Source organism: Penicillium citrinum, assembly GCF_028827155.1.
Source record: "Penicillium citrinum strain IBT 23319 chromosome Unknown utg000002l:1.0-3833315.0:1.0-3834789.0, whole genome shotgun sequence".
Lineage (NCBI taxonomy): Eukaryota > Fungi > Ascomycota > Eurotiomycetes > Eurotiales > Aspergillaceae > Penicillium > Penicillium citrinum.
The window spans coordinates 1428682-1452355 of NW_026622687.1; the positions used below are offsets into that span (position 1 = coordinate 1428682).

The 23674-nt window shown below is 43.8% G+C and overlaps 6 protein-coding genes across 6 annotated transcripts; 4 read left to right on the forward strand and 2 right to left on the reverse strand.

Moving 5' to 3' along the window:
* Positions 1-497: 497 nt before the first annotated feature.
* N7469_002351 (uncharacterized protein) lies at positions 498-1940 on the forward strand (the record flags this gene model as incomplete). The annotated part of the gene is made up of 1 exon (XM_056641271.1): positions 498-1940. The coding sequence occupies one exon, from the start codon at positions 498-500 to the stop codon at positions 1938-1940; it is 1443 nt and encodes a 480-aa protein (XP_056503765.1).
* Positions 1941-4293: 2353 nt separating this feature from the next.
* On the forward strand, positions 4294-5935 carry N7469_002352 (putative MFS transporter; the record flags this gene model as incomplete). Its single annotated transcript, XM_056641272.1, has 4 exons — positions 4294-4636; positions 4693-5523; positions 5584-5699; positions 5765-5935. 4 exons carry the CDS (start codon positions 4294-4296, stop codon positions 5933-5935), a joined length of 1461 nt encoding a protein of 486 aa, XP_056503766.1.
* Positions 5936-8574: 2639 nt separating this feature from the next.
* On the forward strand, positions 8575-9849 carry N7469_002353 (uncharacterized protein; the record flags this gene model as incomplete). Its single annotated transcript, XM_056641273.1, has 6 exons — positions 8575-8733; positions 8793-8871; positions 8932-9075; positions 9130-9243; positions 9297-9491; positions 9554-9849. The coding sequence occupies 6 exons, from the start codon at positions 8575-8577 to the stop codon at positions 9847-9849; spliced, it is 987 nt and encodes a 328-aa protein (XP_056503767.1).
* A 101-nt stretch (positions 9850-9950) lies between these two features.
* N7469_002354 (DUF3433 domain-containing protein) lies at positions 9951-13741 on the reverse strand (the record flags this gene model as incomplete). The annotated part of the gene is made up of 2 exons (XM_056641274.1): positions 9951-13369; positions 13438-13741. The coding sequence occupies 2 exons, from the start codon at positions 13739-13741 to the stop codon at positions 9951-9953; spliced, it is 3723 nt and encodes a 1240-aa protein (XP_056503768.1).
* A 1273-nt stretch (positions 13742-15014) lies between these two features.
* N7469_002355 (NAD-dependent epimerase/dehydratase family protein) lies at positions 15015-16022 on the forward strand (the record flags this gene model as incomplete). The annotated part of the gene is made up of 1 exon (XM_056641275.1): positions 15015-16022. The coding sequence occupies one exon, from the start codon at positions 15015-15017 to the stop codon at positions 16020-16022; it is 1008 nt and encodes a 335-aa protein (XP_056503769.1).
* A 6910-nt stretch (positions 16023-22932) lies between these two features.
* N7469_002356 (uncharacterized protein) lies at positions 22933-23300 on the reverse strand (the record flags this gene model as incomplete). Its single annotated transcript, XM_056641276.1, has 2 exons — positions 22933-23039; positions 23099-23300. 2 exons carry the CDS (start codon positions 23298-23300, stop codon positions 22933-22935), a joined length of 309 nt encoding a protein of 102 aa, XP_056503770.1.
* Between the last annotated feature and the right edge of the window lie 374 nt (positions 23301-23674).

Consider the following 23674-nt stretch of genomic DNA (forward strand, 5'->3'; position numbering starts at 1 on the left):
AAAGAAGCCTTGATGGACTGAAGCACGGCAGCATGCTTTTGGTAATCTTTGTAGTGTGTGCGATTTTTCTCACTAACCACGCTTAAAGCCCTTTCTTAGGACCTCGAACCAAATATACCACTAGCATAACGGACAGGGCAAGCTGCAATGGCAAATAATCCCCTGTATTTTATACACACTTTATTCTCAACTTCCCGCTGTGCAGGTCACTGTCCACCCGCCTGATCGACAATGACTCCATCACAGGCAACACGTATCAGAATGCTCCAAACGAAAGGAAAAATTTGCTCAAGAGTGGAGTGTCTCGCCAATCGGTATTTACTTGAAACAGGAGCGAGTTTGAGGTTATATTAGTTGCCTTTGCTCACCGTTCTCCTTCGCACCTCTTGTGAGACGATCTTGTTTATAGTTCGAGCATTCTTATTCCTGTGAATATTTCATTCAATTTCTCTCGTGCCAGGTAGTTCCCTGACATCGGAGACTCCATAGATTCCGAAATGCTTAGCCCTAAGCTGTCTTTTTTGCTGCTGCTGCTGCACGCAGTGTCCGGCTCAGCCTACCGCTGGTTCAATTGGCAGTTTGAGGTCACCTGCGAGTCTGACGCATACATTGCTCCTCAGAATGAGCTTGCCGCCGCCAAGTTCCTCAAGGAGCAGTACCATGAGGGATCCCACATCAAAGTTGTTGGAAATGGTCATGGATTCGGGAACCTCACTACCTGTGTCGACAAGACTCTCACTGAGAAGCCCACCTATATCGTTTCCCTCGCCAATTTGAAAAAGCTCAGCATCGACAAGAAGAATCTGACCGTCACCTTTGGTGCCGGCTGGAATGTCGATGACCTTGTCCAAGAGCTAAAGGCCAACGACTTATCCTTTAGCAATCTTGGTGTTGAGCGTGTTCAGAACTTTGTGGGTGCTGCCTCCACCGGCACCCACGGTTCTGGATCCAACCTCGGTAATATCGCAACCCAGATCACTGCGCTGCGTGTGCTGGACTCGCAGGGAAATCTCCGTGTCATCAACGAGAAGCATAATGCGGAAGAACTCAAGGCTTTCCGTATCAGCCTTGGTGCCCTCGGTTTAATCACAGAGTTGACTATCAAGGTCCAGTCTATCCAACTCCTGAAGAAGACCACTAGGGTGTTAAATGCCACGTCAGATTTCTCGAAGATGTACAAGGAGCTTGCCCAACTGTACAAGGAGCACGACCGTATGACTGTTTGGGGCCCTCACTTCGACTGGGATGAAAACACTCACAGCTGGACCCTCGAGCCTACTTACTTCTTCTCTTACTGGGAGCCGACTGACTATACCGGTGTTCGCAACTGTACTCTTAATTACTGCGCCAACGGCTGCGGTGACTGCAAGAAGGAGTACATCTGCTACGACGAAGTCACTGATGCTGCGTCCTGCTCTCCCCAAGGTGTCTGTTCCCGAGGCTTCTACGCAGAAATCGAGCACTTCCTTCCCATTGAGTCTTACGCGGAAGCCGCCGCCAACTACACCACCTTCCAACAGGCCCAGACACCTCGCATGAGGGCTCCCTATAACAAGCAAATGGTCATCCAGCACCGTACCCTCAAGGGTGACGATACATACTTGTCTCCTGTTAACACCTACAACCTTAGCCCCGAGTCTAGTGGTGTTTTTGCGATCATCGAGATTGACTGGATCCAAGAATATAACAACTTCACCACTCTTTGGCAGAACCAGGAATTGGCCCATGAATTCCTCCCTCAATTTGGTGAAACCTACAATGTTCGGTCCCACTGGAACAAGATGAGTCCTCCTAATGCTACCTATACCCTGGAGAAATTCCCGAAGCTGCCCGAGTTCTTGGCCATTCAGCAACGCCAGGATCCTAAGTGCCAGTTTGTCAACGAGTTCCTGGTTCAGCAGCTTGGCATTACTCGCTGCGCGGACTATATCTCTCTGTAGTATGTGACACGAATGGTCTGCCGCATTCATTCACTTATTTTATTTTCCTGTTCTATGTACTATGTTTCTGGACTCAGTGAATTGGATGGAAATCGCTGGGTGCCGCTTGGCCTTCTTCTATTCAGTGATCATTTCTCCTAATAAATTGTGACTGCCCAAAAAATTCGACACTAGACAGAGCAACGTCAATACACTGGTTATTACGAACCTGAAAATTGTTCATCGGAGCCAGCAACCTCTTTGTATCACCTGATAGAGAGGCCTTTCCACTTTTATAAGCGAGTTAGCCAAAGAACCAGGCTGAAAATTTCCCATAAAAAAGGTCCCTTCCGCAGGAGGCTCTGAGGTGCGTCAATTAGTTTCATTGATGAGATTCATCTTCGGATCAAAGCTAGTGAACACAATGTATTGATAGTCTGGTGGAAGTTCGGGGGAAGAGATCGAGTATATTATAGATCGTTTATCGGGATTGGCGTATACAGTTTCCGTCAATATATTTGGACAAAGAAGTATTATAATAGTAGAGTATTAATCTTGCAATAGTCAGAGAAAAGTATCCCGACTATTAAATCGCTTTTCCAAGTCTTGGGAGGACCAACTGTCGATGTCAATTTGTTTTTTAAACAACAATTCTGTTCTATTTTTATCATTGATTGGATATCTATTTGTTCGGGATACTGTCTATATATAAAGAAAATCTCGGGACTGAAAATTTTTTTCTTTGTATAAATATTAACAAGATCTAGAGACATTGCCAAAGAAGGATAGTATGTTAAAATAATTTTCCGCCGCGTTGGACGCTGGATTACCATTCGCCCGTTATCCGCAGGCATCCTGGCGGGGGAAATTGAAATCTATATCCATTCCGCGGCATCTTGGGTAAAGGGTGTCGCTTCAGCGAGATGTGGGGCACCAAGATTGAAATTATTTTCAAGATCAGCTCTACAGAGCATCTGTCGAGGATAAGAAAGCTTTAGCAAGCTTTGGCGAGCCAATCGACCGAAAATAGATGGAACGCGATCGATGCCCGACAAATTGCAAAGGAGACAGTCTCATATTTTCTATACCCAGCCCGGCGCTCTGCTCCAGTATTATCTTTTTGGTTTGTCGACGTATTGGTATCCCGCACAAGCTTGGTATCTCTCTGCTGATTATATTTCAAGAAATTATCTTGATTATAGAGACATTTACAGTGTACTATCTGTCCCAAATAAATTGCTTTTGGGCTAGCGGAGCTCCTCTGCACAGGATGCCAAATTTCGTCTCTCTAGAAAGATTCGGTGGGCATTTGAAACCTCGATTGGATAGAAAGTGGGTGCAGCGCATAAATAACTCCATTTCTATGGAGCTGGTTGCTTTTTAGCTCGAATCCAGATGTGGGGACATCAACTTGGAAAAATGAACTGGATCCCTCGCAGCACTTTCACAGTTTCGCAATTGACAGCCAAATCATATTCAATGAAGCAGCTTGAATACAGCTTCATTTTATCGCTAAAATCAACGTCTTTTCTTCTGCTCGTCGCCGAGCAAACGAATAATCATCCTTCCCTCGCCAGATATCTTGGCTTGACAAACCCCGAGATCCTCCAAAAGCTCGAACATTCCGTTCTCCATGCCAAGCGTATCAACCAGAGAACACACTTGAAGGCAACCCGAGAATAAGCCGATATATCAACAAAACTCAAAGACAATAATATCCCGCATAATAATGTCTTAGCTTGGCAATATCGTGTTATCATGGTTCCAAGACACCGAGCACATCTGGCACGCAGCCACAAAAGGACGCAAAGTTAATTAAGTAGGAGACCAAGCCAGTGATATAGCCTGTTGGCGGAGTTTACTTCCCAATTCACAGACATGTCCTATCCGTATGCCGCTTCATTCGAACTGGCTGCCAGCCAAGCACGGATTGCGAGGCTGTGCACTCTTAGAAACTGGAGATCGGCCAGTCCTCGGCCATACAGAGTTCAACAGATCTTGGTTTTCTTGTCTTTCAACCTTACATTGGGGCTTCTCCTCCTTCTTGGAGACCTATTTCACCTGACATCGCATCGGAATCCTGATTCGTTACTTGGCCCGTATATGCCGTTCATCGGATCTCCGTTGTCTAGTTTAGCTCCTGAGCTAAAATACAGGTAAGCTGATCTAACGGGGTTTAGGGTTGGCAGAATGCGGGGTGAAATGTCCGGGGTATACCAGCTTCCCACGCGATATTCTGTGAAACTACTAGATCCACCACAGAGACGAAATCATATAAAATCACCTACCAGGCCGGAAAAGATGAGTGAACAATTCAAGTTACAGTCGCATTACATCCTATTGTCAGTGTTCCTCCGCAAACAATTTCGGCGCCATGACTGGAAACAAGATCTCCCTGGAGATTGATAACGAAAAGCCCGGTGTCTTGCACCGTGAAGACACCATGGACCAAGAGAAGCAGAAGCAGCTGAAGGATGTTGACTACTCTGGCGCGACTAAAAAGACCGATCCTGATGAAATTCGTTTGGTCCGCAAGCTCGATTTGTGGATTATGCCTACTTTATGGCTGATGTACTGGCTGAACTACCTCGATCGTAATGCCATCGCTCTGGCACGGTTGAATGGCCTTGAGGAAGACCTGAACCTCTCTTCATCCCAGTACCAGACCTGTGTTTCCATTCTCTTTGTCGGGTATATCGCTGGGCAGGTTCCTAGCAGTGAGTCTATCTGTCCCTAAACGCCTGACACAGTCTAAACACAAACTTTATAATAGACATGTTGATCACGCGACTACGGCCTTCGTACTACATGGCTGGTGCCATGGCCGCATGGGCTGTTGTTAGTGCATTGACTGCGTTGGCTAAGGACTTTACCGGCCTTCTGTTAGTTCGGTTCTTCCTCGGTCTCACAGAAACACCATACTACCCTGGTGCCCTCTATATGCTCTCGATCTTCTACACACGCAAGGAGATCGCAACCCGCATTTCCATCCTTTACACAGGCAATATTCTCGCTACAGCTTTCGCTGGCCTTATTGCTGCCGGTATCTTTCACGGCATGGATGATCTCGCTGGCATCAGCGGCTGGCAGTGGCTCTTTATTCTCCAGGGTGCCGTCACCTTCGTTGTAGCCGTCTGCTCCGTCTTCGTGCTACCAGACGACCCTCTCCACACCCGCTGGCTCACTGAAGACGAACGGCAGCTCGCCCATGAGCGCATCCTGGCTGACACCGTCGGAGCCCGCCACCAAACCAGTACATTCAGCGGTGTCAAAGAAGCCGCAAAGGATCCCCGAGTCTGGCTATTCGCTTTCATGCAGCACATGCACCTCGCAGCCAACGGCTTCAAGAACTTCTTCCCAACAGCTGTCGAAACCCTCGGCTTCAACACTACAATTACTCTAGTCCTCACATGCCCGCCTTATCTCATCGCTGGTATCATCTCTGTATACTGGTCCTGGAATTCTGGCCGCATGAATGAGCGAACATGGCATATCACCTTTGCGAAGGTAGTTGCGATCTTCGGGTTCGTCCTTGGATGTGCGACTCTGAATACCGGTGCGAGGTATTTTGCCATGTGTGTCTTTGCGATTGGTACTTATGCTGGTATGCTACACTGATGACTACTTTCTTTCTTCGTCACTGTTTACTGACTTTCCGGAATAGTCAACTCAATCATCCTGGGTTGGGTCTCGAGTACCTGCGGTCAAACGAAGGAGAAGAAAGCTTCAGCTCTGGCTATCGTCAACACCTGTGCTAATATATCGTTCATCTGGACTCCTGTATGTCTCCCTTTTCCTTCTTTCTTCATCCTTGGGAAAAGAGATTTGATGCTAACTATGAGCAGTACCTCTGGCCATCCCACGACGAACCACGCTACACAATAGCCATGTCATCCAGCGCCGCATTCTCTATTACCTGTGCGGCTTGTGCCTGGGCTATGAGGATCTGGTTGCAGCGCGCGAACCGCAAGATCCGCCAGAGTAATGATGAGTCAAAGCTTTATTATGCTTACTAGGTTGAACCTGTGGGGTAGCTCTACTTGAACAAGTTTATTACATCTCATCATACCACTCATCGTCACCGACTGACGGACGCGCAAACAGACAGACAGGGGTTTATGGTAGCTAAAGGTTGGATAAGGCTGAGAATTCAGATTCTATTATAGCAAATATATCAGCAGATTACTAGAGCAAGATAAAATATATCAGCAGTGAAGACAGAACCAGATCGAAACTTTTAAGAATACTATCTTGGTACTTTCAATGCCGAAGTCTAATTTTTCTTTGATTATAATATCCAGCAGGACTTTGAAAGTATCAAATAAATTTTGTAGTATAATTATAGAAAACTGATAACGCTTATTATCTGAGATTCTATTTACATAGATAATGTGTATTTGCTTCATAATAATTGACTTCCCGATTCGTCAATATCTTGTTCCCTCAGTCAGCGAGAATTTTGTATAATAATCGATATCTATTTATATTCAGCAAAAGTATTTTGGCTCATTTTTCTATTTTATTTCCATCAAATTTGATAATCTTATCAATCTGGAAATTTTTCTGTAAGAGATAACAATTCGACCAATCGACCCTGGCCCAGATGTTAGTGAAGACGAGGTTAGTTGGTGGCAATCTATTCTCTGTTCCCCTGAGGGCTGGACTGCGACTACGAAATACAATAGTCATATATATCTATCTCCGTGATCAATATCAATAAAAGACAACAGGGTTGATACCAAGCAAAAATGGTATCAGGTCCACTGTCACCAAATATTGCGTTCAAATACCTCTCTTGTTTCTGCATTTACCATCGTTCCTATGCGCAATACTCAGTTGCACTCGCTGGGTTACTCTTCGTTCCGTTTCTAGAAGACAGAGAAATTTGTCTCTCATTTCCAAAATTCTCTACCAATTCGAGACTTCACGAATGTACTGATGACTCTTCTATTTCTATTCTGCATATTCTGAGGAAATAGAGCGAATTGCTTTCCAAATATATAATACTAAATTCAAATACATAAAGTCTACAAATTCTTCTGTGCAGTACTTTTTTTCGATCCTAGCATCGAATATAATCTTGTAAATGCCTGGTTGAATGCGGCATTGCCGGTTCTAAACACGATATCTCCTACAAACGATTGGCAGTTAGCCGTCTTTTTTGCAAATCGGCAACCTCGACTCGATATTCTTTGACTCGGCGCAATACATAGTGATCCGGCAACATTGATTCTGTGTGATATCCGCTCCGGAATGGTGGCTCTGGATCTGTCTGTTTCAGGCTGGACCGGAATATAACTGAACTTTCTGAGCTCTCCAACCAGGAAACCTAATGGTGAAACCATACACGGCAAGAATGAATGCCGGTTGTTTTTTTATAACGGTATATGAAGACCATAATCGTCCTCCAATATGACCTTGGGAACCCTTCGGTGCAACGAAACTCCAAAATGCAGAACTACCCGTTCAGAAACATACCCGTTGTGCTAAATATACATTGCCTAGAATATGACTCTTGGGAGTGGATCCTGACAAATGGCCGTTCGATTCGATATTCTGGAGAGGAAGAAACCACACCCCAATCCCTTAAAGAAGCATTACCTTCTGTGTTTGCGGTGACATCGGCCTCCGCAGGGACTACAAGTATGATCTATTCCCGGAGTCACTCTCCGAGGGAGCTACACGTGGAATTTTTGGATGGTTGAGGTCAAATGGATATCCCTTCAATGAAAGAGACATCTATCAACATTCCTGGATTGATGTAGAAGACAAGAAGATGAGCTTGGCGATAATGAATTAGAGATATACTTACGTCGGAGTTCAAAAAAGGAATGCGTTGACGGCTTGTTTGACAGTATCGAATAATTACATTAAATCAAACTAAGTGACGAAATTAATACATTCAATAAAGCCGTCGAGGCTACCTGCTGTGTGGTTGGGACATATAGCACAAAAGTCATATTTCAATAAAATACCGTGGTCATTTGTCTGGCGAATATCTCGCCTTCTATGCCAGTAGTAGACAGAGCATCATATCTCCGAAATGATCGATTCTTTTTCACAGATTTAACAGACTCCTTGACAGACTATCGTAGGAGGCTAATTGACAAATATCTCATTGTCCGAACTTAGAGAAGTCGCGATCCATCGATGTCTTCTGTGCCTATGTGACCCACTTCTCTCCGCTATTCCGAGCAATATATGCGAATTGTTCGAATGAATTGATGAGTTGTGCTTGATGACGCCCCACTCTTGCATTCTTCGGAGTTAAGAACTGCCATGAACATACGGCGCCCTTGCTGAATAGGAAGGATTAACAATTATTTTGTCTTCACCTTTAAAATGTGAACAATAAAATGATTACTAAACTCTTCCTTTGCGGGCCTAACTCTAATAATGTGGGCTTTTTCTTTCTTTTTGTTCATTTGACAAGTAGATTCCTGTCATCACAATCGGATATTTCTACTTTGGAGATCTTTTGCAGATCCACAATTACGCTTTGCCGGATTTAGTTCGATGACAACATCTCCAGAGCTTAACTCCGGACGCTCCTGGTGAACAAATCATGAAGTTCTAGTATTTATGACTCCTCGTCTTCCTTTTTTGTTTTTCACTTCTGCAAATCACTACCGCGGATTTCCCTATAGAAGCAAATATGGTCAAAACTCTTCCCTTCGGCGACCTTCAGGTCCCTACACCTGGTTTTGGGGCAATGGGCCTCAGCTTTGGCTTGGGTAATAAACTGAGTTTTGAAGAAGCTGAACCAGTTCTGCTCAAAGCAGTTGAACTAGGATGTACATTCTGGGACACTGCTGTAAGTCAAAATGCCTGACCTACAATGCCGTATACTTGTATACTGATATTATAGCGCAGGTTGTCTATGCAGCTGGTATCAACGAGCAGCTTCTAGGGGATTTTATCAGAAAGCACAACGTTCGCGATAAGATTTTCAGTAGGTCACTTGTCACTCAGCGAAATGAGTCTTTGTGACACTAACTGCTTTACATCATAGTTGCATCGAAGTGTGGTTTTAACGTCTTTGGAAGTCAGAGATCTGTCACCAACTCTGCCTCGCACATCAAGGAATACATTGATGGAACGATAGAGCGACTCGGTTCCGCCCCTGACCTATACTACTTACACCGAATTGATCCAAGTATGTCAATATATCAAATTTCCTTTCCCCGATACGTTGACTAACTATCAATAGACACACCTCTTACAGAATCTATTCCCGCTTTAGATGAGATTCGCAAGGCGGGCAAGACCAAGTACATTGGACTTTCAGAATGCTCAGCTGAAACGCTACGCAAGGCTAATACAAGTGAGTCTTAGCCCAATTTCATTCTTGGGAGACTATATACTGACGTTTATGAGTTGCGAAAATTGACGCAATTCAAGCCGAGTACTCGGCGTTCGAGACACTGCATGAGACAGACGGGCTCATCGATACTGCCAAAGAGTTAGGTGTTGCATATGTCGCCTATAGCCCGCTAGGACATGGTTGGCTCGTAGACGACTTCGATTACAAGTCACCCGATGACTTTGCCCCTGACGACTTCCGTCGTTCCTGTAAGTGATGATTGATCCCCATAAACCATTTACTTTCAGACAAATATTAATTATTTCGATAGCCCCCAAATTCCAAGGGGAGAACTTCTACAAGAATTTGAAAATTGTCGAGGAAATCAAGAAACTGGCAACTCGTAAAGGATGCAAAGTTAGTCAGATTGCAATTGCTTGGGTTGCTAGCCAGGGAATGATTCCGATTCCCGGGACTACCAAGCCAAGCCGCCTTGAAGAGAACTGGAAGTCGAGAGATATCGACTTCACCGTGGAAGAAAAACAAGAGATGCGCCGCATTATTGATGCGGCCAAACCACATGGCAACAGATATGGTGCCGCCAATCAAGCTTTAGTTGGTCACTAGATTAGCTGAATACATAAAAATTTCAGTTTCAGTGAAAAGCCAGTCATATTGATCTGAAAAAAGTAGTCTATATGTTCGAAATAATTCTAGATTAGCCACGGTCATGTTGGGCTGCGGTAGTCCGGAATTTCCTCATCCATATTGAAATCGATCTTAAATTGCTTTTGTCGTACTTGTGCCTCTAGCTCATTACTCCGAGATTCGTCAGAGGGGTGAGTAGATGGTGGTTTTGATTCCATATTCCACCAACCCATCGAGAAGCGTTGAGTCGTAAAGACCCCTCGCCTTCGAAGCTCTTTGTCACTGCACCATTCCGAACGTTTCTGCACATACTTCGTTTCAACCATTTTAGAGCCCTGCAACATACTAGCCACCGCTGCTATACTGTTGGGATTCTTTGGCAACGTCCGTTTCGTCTTCATAAATACCATGGCAATTAGAGCGCACAAAATCATACCTGCGAGGATACCATCCAGAATTCGTGTCGAGATCGCACTCTGTATCAAGTAGGATCGGCCATCATGGTAGAGAGCTTGATAAACAGGTGCATGTGTTGTATTTGGCCATACCGCGTCTGTCGGATTTGGCGCTCCTTCAAACGACTGACGCGCACCAGTATTAATGATCTGAGTCACGCACATTACCCAGATATCACTAAAACGTGACATGAAAGTTGCTGGATCCCAAAGTTCTTCAAGTGGAACTCCTCCTTTGCCATTGATCATAGCTTCCATCATAAAACTCGCGAAAGATTGATCTAACGAGTTTGTAGAACTTCCCGTTACAGGCGGTGCTTTGGCAAGATAATTGTCAAACTTATCTAGTTCTGGCCATATGGCACCGCTTGTCCGGAAGGGCTCTTTGACCGATTCATTAACAACCTTGGGCTCGAATTCAGGATCTAATGAGAAAGACGGGACTTCGAATCGAACGTCAACATCGACTGTCTCGATGGATGCGTTACATGCAATCAGATGATGGCGAGCAGTATTTCCACCATACAAGATGTAATAAGTCGGGCAATTTGAAGGTGGCAGGTCAACTCCGTGAGCGCCTCCACCACCGTATGCGACCATGAAGCCCTCATCGAGACGACCTTCGGCGTCATCCTGCGAGAAACACGAATTTGTAGAACAATCGTATCCACTCTCGGCATCTCCTTTGCATGTGAGGTTCTTGTCTTCGACACAGCTTAGTCGCGGACGAACCGCGGGAATGCGAGCAGTAACAAAACCATGTTGACTGGTAGCATTTGAGCTTCCGCTTTGAGTTGCATTTTGAGTGCCATTAAGAAGCAGTTGGGGGAAGGCAAGATCTTTGTATGTCCACTGAGGATAAGTCAGGTTCATATATATGATCATTGCAGGGACAGTCTGTGTTTTATAGTCTCCCGTAGCCCAGAATTGCGTGTATGTCGCCCATGGAGTGCTTTCCCCGAGATCCCATCTCGTAAGCTGAATGAGATTAGTAGATGAGGTCCGCATAGGATGGCCAACTGTATAGAGACCTGCAACAACAATCGGCGTAATTGCTGCCAAGAGCAATGTCAGAGTCGCCGCAGCTAATGCCCACTGTCGTTTTCGAAGCGCGTCGACGACGCCAAAGGCAGCGATTTTGCGTAGCTGGTTTTCGAAGACGGTAGTTTCGGATGAAGCATCTCCCTTTCGAAGCTCGACGTATGGTTGGAAAATCCGAGCGCCGAATTCAATTGACTGGAATAGACAACGGACAGCAAACATGACCAAGGCAGGGATATAGGTCCAAACATAGTGATAATATTCCGACTTCCCCTCCACCAGCGTGATTCCGTGGGAACTTTGAGAAATGTGATATACTGTTTCTAATGCAGCTATTACCCCCAAGGGAGCAATAACGACTGGAAGCTGTATATAAAAAGTTGATGAGAGAGGACGCCACCAAGAGATTTGCAGGTTCTCCATGGAATGAGAGTCGCTGGATTTGATAAGTCTGTTCTGAATGGGTTCCTCACTTCCAGGTACAAGTCGGTATGTTCCGTCAGGCTCCAAATGGCTAGAAAATTGAATTTTTTGCAACTCCGAACCCTCCATCGACTCTATTGACTTCAATTCCGTGCCTTGGAAAGCGGCCATGAACTCGGGGCTTTGAGCAAAGACAGTAGAAAGTCCGGCTATTGAACTAGTATCACGTGGACATACTGAAACTGGGAGTTGGAATATTAAAAGCAAAATGACAGCAAGAATCAAAGTAGTCATCAGAGCAACCATGAGCCAGAAAGAGAGTGGACGGACAAATAATCGCGGTTCCTCTGATCTTTTCATGCCCTGGACTTGATGAGGACTTTGCACGAGCAATTCATTCTTCGCGACTTGTCTGGCAAGACAAGAGTATGAATCCTTTATGGCTTGTGTGAAATCAGAAGGTGATTTCCGTAGTTTATCCAATGGCTTTGCAGATGCGAAGACGCTTTGCTCTCCATTCGAAAGTCTGAAGTTGGTCGATCCGACAGTCAGTGCCTGGTCAACGGCAAACAAGAATTTGTTCCCCGAGACATTTGGTAGACCCTTCGAAGGAGCCAGATCTTTACTTTTGATGGAGGTGGACATTGTGTCGCTGCCAGGCTCTCGCCAAATGGTCACCTTGCCATGCGACATGTTATACCTCATCTTACAGACAATCGTTGTGATGTCAATATCCTGCCAAGCACCACTATGCATCACTTCAGTTTGTGTATCACTGTCAAACATCTTCGGAGATATCATTGCCCATAAACGCCAGTCATATCCATATGAGATATCCTGTGACTCTGATTCTGAAACATCGGGATTTGGGACGGTCTGACCATGACAACCTTGAATGAACGCATCGACATTTTTACCTCCATTAACTAGAGATATGACGTCCGGAATCGTGGACAGGCGACACCCGTCCTTAGTTTTGAAAATATCCATTCCCTTGATGGTTCCACCAGACACGTCGTCCTCAGTCCGAGTAGTGGTGTTCACTGTTCTCTTAGTTGGCTCACAATCCAGGTCCACGTCAAAGATGTCAAGGTCGACTTCATATTCGGTACCTGCTTCGAGATTCGAAGAGTTGCTGATCAATGAATCGACGGGTTGAAATGGCGGGTATATGTAGGAGTCATGGACACCAATGGGAGGTGTCAAGTTTTGGCCCGTATAACCTAGACAAGCGACGAAAGGTAGAGCATCAGAGGCTAATGGATTCCAATTCGAAGCATTAAACTGATGCGTGACTGTGAAATTTGTTGGCCGGGGAATTTGTCTATTATCAAGTTCAAATAGACCCGTCGATATCACGCTCAAGCCGTTGAGTAGCAGGGAGCCCAATACACACAAAGATACCAAGAAATGTTTCTGTTGGAGTGACTTATATAGGGAAACAACATTTAACAGCGACATATAGTCTAGAAATACGCTTTCTGCTGCCGGTGTAGGTCCTTTGAACATCAACACCCATGGCATCATCTGCATGCTGCGATATTCCACTTGAGTCCATCCTGCAGTGACTATCATGAAAACTGAAAAAGATGATTGATTAGTAGTGAAAATCATCAAGTGGACCCGCGACCTTGATCGAGGTGCTTACCCGCGGTTGGTCCATATGTCCAAAGATAGTAGAACCTTTCACCTGGTGTCTCAATCCCTAAGCTTTTCCCCTGACGCTCGGTGTAAACAAATAAAGCGACCAAGGACGCAAGTATAGCAACAAAAAGCATCAAGAATCCTCCCAAAACCGAACGACGTAAGAAAAATGGCGTCCAAAGATTTCGATCTCCTCCACACAAGCCACGATCCTCCTTTCCATCCCCTGAATTAGGCGCCGGATCTAAGATCGGCGTATAAGCGATCGGATATTCCGCAGCATGAACGCCGCTCGATTTTCTCGCCATGGTGAACCACACTCAATAAAAAACTTCAAAAGTAGCCAGAGCACTTGAGGCTCGGCAAGGCAAGCTGTCATAGAAGCTTGGCTTTTTATTTCCCTAGGTCAGGGTCCTTCGTCCAATTTAAACCGCTCTTTTTCCATCGATCTGCAGATTTAGTTGCTACTCGACCACTTAAAACCCCCGGCCCCCAAACTAATTGGATGTGCTGATTGGTCCATTATAAGCAGGGCGTTTCCCTTTTGCTCCGCCACTCCGCGCTCAGGGTCCATTGTTTTCTTTTCCATCTCATTTGTAGTGACTCGGCGATAGCAATTCTGGGCTAAATGAGAGAATCCTTGGGCAAATGCGCACAGCGCCACATCTCTAGTATATACTAAGCCCGGGCATTTGTACATCACTGACTTTGCCGGCTGAATTTCAAGTTCGAGGCTAAGCAATTCAGCTAAACTTTGCTTGCTAGCTCTTCTCGTATCAGGAACAGTCTATTCAATGAAGATCTTGTGAGGCAAAGCGCACACGCCAGGTCTTCACTTTGAATGGTTGGCGGCTCCAAATATATTGTCCCCACCTAGGCAGACCTTAGCCCCCAATCTGTACACTTAATGAATTGTTAACTCAAAATTGTGCTATACTCTGAGGGGCTCATAAATATTCTGGTCATGATATGGATTAAATCCGCTATTGTATCACAAAAAGCAGGCGACTTATTATTCGAGTGTCATAGACACAAATTTCTAAAGTTTTTGACACTTCTCTACCACTGACCGCGAAATACATTTACATAGCGGACATATTGAGGAGTACAAATCTAAACACATTAAGCCAGATAACCGATTGAACAGTGTTCTCTGGTTTGTATATTACTCACACATTTCCCCCTGTTTTCCTGTACTTCATGGTAATAAAGATACTAAGTTCTGTTATTATACCCGTCGAGGCGGGTTCCACGGTTATGGCTATTGGTTGCAGTGAAGAACCTCGGCAAAGATCCACCCCTTCAACATCCCACCAGATGACTTTTATCCTTGTTCGAAGACCAATTGGATGCTCATCGTTGAAACTATTTCAATCCATTAAATTTCAAGATTCGACATATTTGAACGACGAATATTTGCATTGTGTACATCCACCTTGAATTATATGGAATTCTCGCATGTGATATCGATTTGATAATTAGAATCATTTTTTCTCGCTGTGACTCATACGAAGAAGTTTATCGTAAAACAGATAAATCATCTATCGACATCACTCATCCTCTCTACAACCTCATTCCAAAATGGCTTCGACATACGACACTCTTGTCACCGGCTCAGCCGGTCATCTTGGTACAGCACTGATGCTTACCCTGCCATCTCTGGGCTTCAAACCTTTGGGCATCGACATTCTCCCATCTCCAACGACAACACTTGTGGGGTCTATAAGTGACCGCGAATTTATCGCCTCTATCTTCGACTCTAACTCCATCAAACACGTCTTCCACGCAGCAACACTACACAAACCACATGTTGGCAGTCACAGCAAGGAGGAGTTCATCACAACCAACATCACCGGTACTTTGATTCTATTAGAAGAATCTTCCAGGTTCAAAGAACAGATCGAAAGTTTCATTTTCTTCAGTACAACCAGTGCTTTTGGGAAAGCACTTAGTCCCCAGCCAGGATCTCCCGCAGCATGGATCGATGAATCTGTCGTACCAGTTCCCAAAAATATCTACGGTGTGACCAAAGTTGCGGCCGAAGAAATGTGCGCTTTAGTGCAGAAACAAAGTGGAGTACCCGTTCTTGTTCTGCGCACGAGCCGTTTCTTTCCCGAGGAGGATGATGACGAGGACCGTCGCGCGGCCATGAGCGATGAGAACCTCAAGGTCTTGGAACTTGCATATCGCAGATGCGATATTGAAGATATTGTCAGTGCAGCAGTCTGCGCCTCGAGAAAGGCTAAGGATATCGGATGGGGAAAATATATCATTAGCGCTCCACCTCCGTTCGACAATAATCTCCGCACGCTGGAAGCGCTGGATCGGGATCCTGCTGAGGTCTTGAGGGATTTATTCCCTGATGTTGATGCGGTATTCGCGGAGAAAGGATGGAAGCATCTCACAAGAATGGACCGAGTATATGATTCAAGTAAGGCTGTATCGGAACTGGAATGGGAACCAGAATACACATTTGAAAAGGCATTACGGAGGTTGGCGCGTGGTGAGCCATGGAAAAGTGATTTGACAGCGAAGGTCGGCAAGAAAGGGTATCATGCGGTCAGCACTGGTGTATATACAAAGCGATGAGTTTATAGATGTTTCAAGAAATTGGGCACAAACTGCTAGATTTTTGACAGAGTAAATATATTCGCCAGAAAAAGTTCAAAGAACTTCATTGAATATACTTCTCAAGATGAGAAAATGATAAACAGTGATTGATACAAACCATAATAAAAGCCCCGAGCTGGTCATCACAGCCTGCTAGCAGTATATCAAAAATTGACAAAAAGAATAAAGAATCGACAGCTGCAGGATTCGAACCTGCGCCTCCAAAGAGAATTGATAACGAGAAGATTCGCTAGAAAGGAGTTAGTGTGCGACTCTAAAGTCAAGTAAAATTGGGGGAAAAACGAACAGTCAATCGCCTTAACCACTCGGCCAAACTGCCAGGTATTATTACGTAAGGTTCTGTGTTTTACGATTCTACGCCGTCTCCTCAAGCAGAGAGGACTAACTATCATGAATCGCCATAAAAACCACTATCTTTATATAGATTTCCCTTTCTCTCAGATATTGGGATCAATACTAGCATGTAGTTGATTTATTGGAATGGAGAGAAGAATTCGGAAATGGTGTCGTGAAATAAGTGAACTACTAGTAGACCAAGTGTATATCCACCTCGGAACCTCGGACCGCTCAACTATACACACAAGTTGAGATCCAATCTTATATATGTTTTGCAAATTATATGGGGAACTTCCTCATGTTAGAGAGAATGTGTTCTCAAAGATTACACTAAAGCTTCGTTAACTCGAACCAGAGCTAGTGACTAGGGGTTCGTAGAATGAATATAATGAACAAATAATAGGACAGGATCGTAAAAAGAAAGTTCCATTGTGGTCGGTCATGCGGTGCGCTTGTCCCACTTAGCGGTGAAAAAGTGGAGATTGGACTCAACATAGCAAGACGAAAAAAAAAGAAAAAAAAGAACCGACAGCTGCAGGATTCGAACCTGCGCCTCCGAAGAGAATTGATATCTTGAGTTTCATTCGAGTCAATCGCCTTAGACCACTCGGCCAAACTGCCTGTTTCTTGCTCAAAGTTGACTCTTTTGGGTAAGTATGGAAGAGGCAATGTATCATCATGTCCGCTTTTTGACGGCGAGGTTGCGGGAGCATGATCCCGCTGACCCGAAGACGCCTTCTGGTCGCAAGACTTCCCACACTCAATTAGGTGTAATTTGAGAAACTGTAAACAGTTGCCTCAATTGTATGACATGGAATTCTTTTCTCTTTCCCCTTTTTTTTTAACAGAGAAGAACAAAAGAAAAAAGAAACAAAAACAAACGCGCCTTGATTGTTTCTCGATGCCTTCCGCTGCCCATCCACTGGTAGCGCACATATACACCATGGCCCTCGAGAAACATCCCAAGTTTTGCGTATTTGCCCGCGAATGAGGGTCTTCTAAAAGAAGGCAGTGGCAAGGTTGTCACTGAACTAAATTCTGTAACAATATAGTCCTGGAACCAAAACAATGGGTTTTTTGACTCAGACCTCTCAAGTTTATTGGCAGCATGCGTGCCAGATTTGGATCGTTCTATTTGGTGTAGTCGGAAAGGAGGAGCCCAAGAGCGCCTGAGCCATATCGTATCTGGTACAAACTTACTAAGTTAGCATTTTCTCGGATCGGAAAAATACTGGCTACCAAAATTACTAGCTGCGTAGGTCGCTGATGGCTAAGCTGGCTATGTTGGTAGCATGGCATGGTGTTTTACAGGAGCCGAAGACCATTCGGGTGAGTGTGTCAGCCATCGAATCTTAGTTCATCATAAAATATATCGTTTTGGCAAGTAAATATAGACGGAGCGTTCCTAAATAGTGATACTTGTAGCATATATTATCAGCGTAGTTTTACATATTTCTAGCAATGTTACAGAATATTACATAGGGCATCCCTACTACGCACCATCGTGACAACTCCTTGTCAACGGAACCTTCCATGCAGACCCCATTGTGCCAATGGTAAGATTCTATAGAAGCATTCTCAAATCTGCGAACAGATTACTCACGGTGTTAATTTGCACCTGAGCAAATATCTTGGCTGCGGCAGAGCAATTGAACGAAGCTAACAGTGCGGGACCAGATTGGATCCGATCAAGATAAGTTTAGAAAACAGTAATTTAGTATCGGAATTCCTGAAGGGAGGCATCATATCTTTCTTTATCCTTGACCTTTTGCTCAATCAAGCTAGCTGTATTTAAGAAACAATATGGCATAGTAATACTCCAAAACTCGGGTATTTCATGACCAGTCGCGAACTTGGATGGAATATGGTCGTAAAAATTTGTGGAAAGGGCTGAGACGCTGGAAAGCGCAAGCAAATACCAGAATGTGTTCTTCTTGATTCCTTTCTCCATCGTTGAATAGAGATTCACAGATTCAAAATATTTCTGTCCCTCCACAAAAATGCTCATGAATTCGGTGTGGAGGGATTCATTCTCATTTGAATCGATTATATCAATAGCTTGGTTTGTTAACCAGTATGGGGGATGTATTATCTCAGCGAGACTGGGACAAGTCCATTCAAGGTCGATTACCTGTACAATATTCCAATTATTGTCAACAAAGATGTTGTTTGAGATCTGTAAGATTGAAAAAGGAAGGTCCTCTGAAAAGCTTCCGGTCAAAAAGACAAGATAAGATACTTCTCATAATCATTAGAGCAGATATTTGATAGAGTCCGTCTTCACGACTGTTGACTGTATTGGGCTGATGGCGGAAACGACTTTCGTGGATAGGTATCCACGAAAGGTAGAAAGAGCTTCGTAAATAAAAGATTCTACATCAGTATATATCGTTTCCCGGTCGATATTCAGCGGAATCTTTTGATTTTCCAGTTGTTGAATTTCCATAGTAAGAGATCTGTTAATAGATTTCAGAAACCCACTATTATCAATAGCAGAAGATTCAATTCTAAACTGTGGAATCTGCACTTTATTCAGGATAATACAAAAAAGACCCCGAAACAGATTGGTATGTAAATTCGGATTTGAGTGTCTCGCCCCACCCACCAGATTGTAGAGAGTATATTGCTGTATAATTGACTGATATATTCAATAATAATGTAAGGCTCTTCAAATATTGTATGGTTTGTGCTAGAATTTTCAGTATAGAACAATCGAATTTGATATCCGAATATTTCTAAGAGAACTCGGTGCAGAAATTGGATATTGCAAAAAAGAAAAGGAAGACTGTTGAATTCGAAAAACTGAAAAAAAAATCCCACTAGCAGATATTACATGCAAAAAAATACGAATCCATGAAGACGGAGAATAGGAACAGTCAGACAACTCTCTTTCAGCCATGTATAAGTTCCAGCTTCACAGCGGACCTTCTCATCTGAATTTCCAGAACAGGGATTATCTTCAATTCGATACAGAAGAGGAAAACAGATTATCATCTCTCTCCACAACCTCTGTAGAGTCAACAATATCCGTCCGAATACAAACATTAAAACTGCCATGAACCCAATTTCCTACATCTATAGGATGATGCAATTGTCGAGGCGCAAGACCAAGGTGACTGATAATAAACAACTTAATTAGCTCTCGATTTCGGTACAGATAGGTGAAGAATCGGATCATCTGGTCTCTGTATCGTAGTTCGTGGAGAATATTCGCGTCGCGCTCTTTTGCGGTATCATATGTAATATCACCTCGAAGAAGTGAGCGGGACTTTAACATGGCGCGAATATCTAATGAGTCCTGATCAACAAGGGTACATTCATTCAAAGAAAGGGGAGTAAACGGCATCGGGGAAACGCTTTTCCACCTGAAACGCCAAGACACGCGTTGAGGAAGTATAAACATTGAAATACGGCAACGAAATGCGATATGGGATGCAGTGTTTTAGTATTAACCACTCCTGTTAGTTATTCTGTCTACCCAGTAAGAGCCTCAGCATGTCATGAGATGAGTTATATTCTAGCCTGGTCTCTATATCTTGCCTTACTAGTTTATCACCCGATCATATACCCAAAAGCTTATATGACACATACAAAGTCGACACCGTTGCAACTCTTCAGTAATTTAGTATGAGAGTATACAAGTCATGCCTTTGCTTTCTCTTACCTGGTCCTGTGCGAGTGCTTTATGCCCTTAGTTCCCTTTCATTTTCCACCTTTGTCCTCGAGGTCTCAATCCATTGCGAGTCATATTTATCCAAGTTCTAAAACATATACTTTTTAGAAGGTATCGATAGTGTCTTATGATAAAGACGTAGTCATTATCTTTGAGTTTTTATGATTTCTGCCATTGCAATATAGCCCCAATTTCTTTACTATCTGATACATACGACCATAGGGTGTGGAGAACAGGGCTTCCCGTCCGCTCAGCCGTACTTAAGCCACACGCCGGCAGGTTAGTAGTATGGTGGGTGACCACATGCGAATCCCTGCTGTTGTATGTTTTTTGTTTTTGTCTTTTTCTTTTTGCTTCCATCTTTGTGATAGTTGGGTTGATTAAACAATGCGAAATGGCCCAACTGGCAATATTGTGAGCACCCGGGGTCTAAACACGGGAGCTCACCAGCATATTTACGAGGGGAGTTGGAGTGGTTTTGAATCTGATACATAGATGGTAAGTCTTTTGAAGTGATATACAAGCCTCATTATGAGAGACGAATTCTACTTGATCAAGCCCGGAGGGGGGCTCCAATCTGCGGCCATATGTTGTTGTCTTTACCGCCGTAATAATTACTGGATTTCTTACAGCAAAATATTATTATACAATTTGCCGATTGAGCTGGTTCTATCCATAGCTGGATTTCTGAATAGTAAATACGATACCAATGCCCTCTATTAAATTTAACCGAGACTGCTGCGATTTTTGCGGTTATCTGAGGTCCTATAAACAAATATATGTATATACCAAGATTTGCGATTTATAAAAGTCGAGGCCAGTTTTATGAAACTAAAATCTTATGTTTGTTTAGAAAGTTTTCACTACTTGTATTACCGCAAGATAATCGTATCGCTGTTTTGGTGAGCCACAAATTTGTGGATTTAGATTTAGATAGAATTCCCAAATTGTAAACCGAGTCGATTCGGATTTGATTAGCATAGTTAGTATATCAGTACCAAATCAAATATAGTTCTATCCTTCTATATAGTTTCCCAAAACTTCCATAGTATAGACAGATCGGGAAGGCACGACTTTGCTCCTGCTCCTGCTTTTTAAACGCGACACCAGATTGTATCTCTTCGGCCTCAAACATTCCCTCTTCTCTTTTCCTCTTCTTCAACGCTCGCGAAATGACTGTACAGTCAATTTGATTGTATCTCTCTCTGGTGTCGCTGGCACCACCACCGCCTCCACCACCATCATCATAACCACCACCAAGCCCCCGGGGATTTGATCACCCCCGGTGGGTATGTGGGCATTGGCATCGTTGTGGGCGCTACCGTGGTTGCTGCTGCCTTCCTCCTCCGTAAGGAGTGGAAGAAGGTGGAGAGATGCTGAAGAGGGCCTTGCGTTAGTGAACTAGTGTCCCATGAAGTAAATATTCTTTGCTGAATATGACAACCTGTGATATCTGAAGCTTCTGCGATTTCCTTGCCTCCCTAGACCTCCAAACCGCGATGACATGAGAGTGGATGTGTGATCGCCGGGCTGGTAAGATAGTCTCAAAAACCCTCTCTTTACTCTCTATACAGTGGTGGGATTTTGTTCTGAAAATAGTCTTCTTTCGGCTGTTCTTTCTATCCTTCTTTCTGCTTGCACCATTGTTCTCGGGAGGTTGGTGTAGTTGAAAGAGAAGTAGAAAGATTGGCAGATTGAAGGGTAGTTTCAAATTAAAATGCCGGCGCTTTAATATTGTCACTGCTAACAATATCATATTAAAGGTAAGGCGCCCCGCACACTCCCTGTGATAGTGGAGCCGATTCCCGGGTCTGCGCCCTCTTCTCCGTCCTTCAACAAGGATATGCTGGGTGAGTGACAAGACCCTCGGCCACCAAGGTGCTCCTCTGGGCGTTTCCCGGTTTTGCTTCTCTCCAAGAACCCTCAAGCGAGGTGAGATGAAGGAAAACCCCAATTTCAAAATGAAGTTCTGTTGTATATTTATTTTGGTATGGATACTTGGGCCTATCCTTCTTTTTTTTTTTTTAATTATTATTTTTATATATTGCATTGTCATTCTGTTTGCTCCTCCTGCGTGGCTGGTGAGTACTGTCATCCTCGTGTTTATCCGTAGATCTCCCTGCCAGCCATAAAGCCTTTTACATCAAAGTTGAGCCTTATAATCATTCGTATCCGTGACACAATAGATAGCGTATAGGGTGCCTACTCATAAGTTACATACGACTCCAGAACCCCTAACCTTTTCCAAGTTTGGAAAGTTTACTACAGATAAACACTATCGTTCTATGTTCTAAGTTACCTAAATAGGTTTTGAAGGGCTTATTCAAATGCGGACCTATTTCAAGACTGATGGACTATGTTACTAACAATTCGTCATGTATAATGAACAGTATCAAGCCTTTTTTCCAGCCACCAAACAATAGGCTGAATCAGATATCGAGATATACAGACTGTGTGTTGATATACAAAAGGAGACGCAACACAGAATGGAAACATACGGCCGTGATACCAACCTTCTTGACCTCATGGAGCACTCGCGTTTTCACACAATCAGCTAAATGCTTTGCGATGGAGACTCTGATACGTAAACCCTTGAACAAGCTGGTTGGCTTTCTCTCATCTGCAAATGCCAATCCGATTATAAGCATCTCTCTATGCCTGATTTACCATGCCACCGTCGGAACTTTGCTGAAATTTGATTTTTAATTTGATGTACAACTTAGCCCATGGCTCAATTTGGTGAGAGAAATAACAAATAGAAGAGACAATTTCTTTTACGATCACGGTTTCAACTCGAAAGGATTTAAGTTTGATAATCGGACGTCTCAGATGATTGCGGTAGATACTGGATTCGAAGGGCTAGTTCAACTTTTTGTTCCCAATCGTGACTGGTCGACCCTGGCGCGACTTCTTATTCAAATAGACATAGACCCCGATTCCAATAAGAGCGAGAATAAGTATGTTGCCTGTTATCGCATGATTAGTGTGTACACACTTGGGCTTGAGTGCTTATATAAGCACTTACTAGCAATGAATTTGCCGACTCCAGCAGTAGCTCCCAAAACGTCTTTGAAAAGGTCAAGGATTTGACCAAAAATTGAGATGACAGAAGTGAATAAGAAATGGAAAGCAGAAAATACTGCATCGAAGCCCGTCTTGATAGTAGAAAATATGACCTCAAAGACCGAACAGATGAGGTCTTTGATGGACGCGATGATTGACGTCATTTTGGTTCAGAGGTAAAAATCGTTAAATTTGGAAATATGAATATTTACTAGGGTATGATTCAGTTAATATCCACGGTAGATATTATATGTAGGAGAACAGGATATTCAGGAGTATAAGTACTCGCTTGTTCTAAGTTTTATATTCCAATATCGCGATAATACTTGTTTGGCAGTGGCAATGACGTAGGCGCGAACATTCCGTGATTCACTGGGAACGCGACTTCCATTCATTCCCTTGGAATTTATATAGTATAAAGCAGGAAATACATTTTGGATGTGAAACTAATATATACATCATTTCTTCGTCACAGAAGTTACCTAATCCGGAGTTAGTACCTGCTGTGGCTAATAAGCATCCAACACAGGGTATAAAA